Source organism: Borostomias antarcticus (genome assembly GCF_949987555.1).
Source record: "Borostomias antarcticus genome assembly, chromosome: 26".
Taxonomy (NCBI): Eukaryota; Metazoa; Chordata; class Actinopteri; order Stomiiformes; family Stomiidae; genus Borostomias; species Borostomias antarcticus.
Window position 1 is genome coordinate 6,357,164 of NC_140259.1, and position 2,500 is coordinate 6,359,663.

Genomic DNA, 2,500 nt, shown 5'->3' on the forward strand with positions numbered 1-2,500 from the left:
TAAAGGTGCTACAGAAATACAACAGACTTACTTACTTACTAGGAGGAGGAGGACAAGGGGTGGAGGAGGAGGAGAAGGGGTGGAGGAGGAGGGGTGGAGGTGAAAGAGTGGAGGAGGAGTGGAGGAGAAAGAGTGGAGGAAGAGTGGAGGAGATGGGGAGGAGTGGAGGAGTTGAGAGAGAGGAGGAGGAGGAGGAGGAGGAGGAGGGGGAGAAGGGGTGGAGGAGGAGGGGTGGAGGTGAAAGAGTGGAGGAGGAGTGGAGGAGAAGGAGTGAAGGAGAAGTTGAGAGAGAAAGGCGGAGGAGGAGGAGGAGGAGGAGGAGGAGGAGGAAGCAAGTGCAGGCCTCATCAAAACAACAAAGTTGATCCTGGGATTAAAGAGATGTTTAATTAAAGGCCCTCCTCCTCTCCACTCTTCCTCCCCTCCTCTCCCCCTCGCTCCCTTCTCTCTCTCTCTCCGGCGCAGGGAGGGGTGGGATGAAGGAAGGAGAGGAAGAAGGGCGGATGAGTGGAAGGATGAGGAGGTTTTGGTTTTTTAATGTAACCTTTATTTTACCAGGGGAGTCGACTGAGACAAGGGTCTCATTTGCAATGGTGCCCTAGTTACTAAACTAAGCAAAAACATCATCCATGAATAAAACAAGACTAGGCCAGCCTAGCTGATCTGAGATCTGTCTGTATCTGGACACGACGCCAAACAACGTTACTCACTCACAGTCTGCCGTTCATACACACCCACGTCTTCCTCAGTCTGACGTTCATACACACTCACGTCTTCCTCAGTCTGCCGTTCATACACACCCACGTCTTCCTCAGTCTGACGTTCATACACACCCACGTCTGCTTCAGTATGACGTTCAAACACACTCACGCCTTCCTCAGTCTGACGTTCATACACACCCACGTCTTCCTCAGTCTGACGTTCATACACACCCACGTCTTCTTCAGTCTGACGTTCATACACACCCACGTCTTCCTAAGTCTGACGTTCATACACACCCACACCTTCCTCAGTCTGACGTTCATACACACCCACGTCTTCTTCAGTCTGCCGTTCATACACACCCACGTCTTCCTCAGTCTGACGTTCATACACACCCACGTCTTCCTCAGTCTGACGTTCATACACACTCACACCTTCCTCAGTCTGACGTTCATACACACTCAGGCCTTCCTCAGTCTGACGTTCATACACACCAACGTCTTCCTCAGTCTGACGTTCATACACACCCACGTCTTCCTCAGTCTGACGTTCATACACACCCACGTCTTCCTCAGTCTGACGTTCATACACACCCACGTCTTCCTCAGTCTGACGTTCATACACACCCACGTCTTCCTCAGTCTGACGTTCATACACACCCACGTCTTCCTCAGTCTGACGTTCATACACACCCACGTCTTCCTCAGTCTGACGTTCATACACACCCACGTCTTCCTCAGTCTGACGTTCATACACACCCACGTCTTCCTCAGTCTGCCGTTCATACACACTCACGCCTTCCGCTCTCTCTCCCTACACAGTTCTCATTGACTTCATAGCAAGGTAAAGCTGAATCTGAAAAGCATTTCCAGTATGAGGTTAGCTAAAGCTAGATTATCATCAACGTGATTTAGGCTAACGTTCTACATTGCGCAGATAATTATGGTTCATCAGGATGTGCTGCATGCGAATGATCTCAAAGCTTGTGAAACTAGCATTAGTTAACGTTACGTCACAAACAAATTTGAGTGCAAGCGTCAGCTAGCTACCATGTACAGTACAATTCATACTGATTTCAATAGTCACTGAAACCAAATTGACAGAATTAATGGAGCAGTATTTGCATAACTTGCGTAACTTTCTTTTCGCACAATAGTGTCAGTGAGTGAGTCAGTCAGTCAGAGATGGACAGACAGAGGAATGGAGAGAGAGAGATGGAGAGACGGGTGTAGGGAGGGATAGAGAGAGAGATGGAGAGACGCGTGTAGGGAGGGATAGAGAGACAGGTGGAGAGACGCGTGTAGGGAGGGATAGAGAGACAGGTGGAGAGACGGGTGTAGGGAGGGATAGAGAGACGCGTGTAGGGAGGGATAGAGAGACAGGTGGAGAGATGCGTGTAGGGAGGGATAGAGAGACGCGTGTAGGGAGGGATAGAGAGACAGGTGGAGAGACGGGTGTAGGGAGGGATAGAGAGACAGGTGTAGGGAGGGATAGAGAGACAGGTGGAGAGACGCGTGTAGGGAGGGATAGAGAGACAGGTGTAGGGAGGGATAGAGAGACAGGTGGAGAGACGCGTGTAGGGAGGGATAGAGAGACAGGTGGAGAGACGCGTGTAGGGAGGGATAGAGAGACAGGTGGAGGGAGGGATAGAGAGACAGGTGGAGAGACGCGTGTAGGGAGGGATAGAGAGACAGGTGGAGAGACACGTGTAGGGAGGGATAGAGAGACAGGTGGAGAGACACGTGTAGGGAGGGATAGAGAGACGGGTGTAGGGAGGGATAGAGAGACAGGTGGAGGG

General features: G+C 51.1%; 1 protein-coding gene across 1 annotated transcript in view; it reads left to right on the forward strand.

Moving 5' to 3' along the window:
- Positions 1-849: 849 nt before the first annotated feature.
- celf5a (cugbp, Elav-like family member 5a) overlaps positions 850-2,500 on the forward strand; it is a gene marked incomplete at both ends in the record, with an annotated part of 64,937 nt that continues 63,286 nt past the window's right edge. Inside the window, one exon of the mRNA XM_084459092.1 lies at positions 850-1,474. Within this exon, the coding sequence (XP_084315218.1) occupies positions 850-1,474 (625 nt within the window). The remainder of the gene's footprint in view (positions 1,475-2,500) is intronic.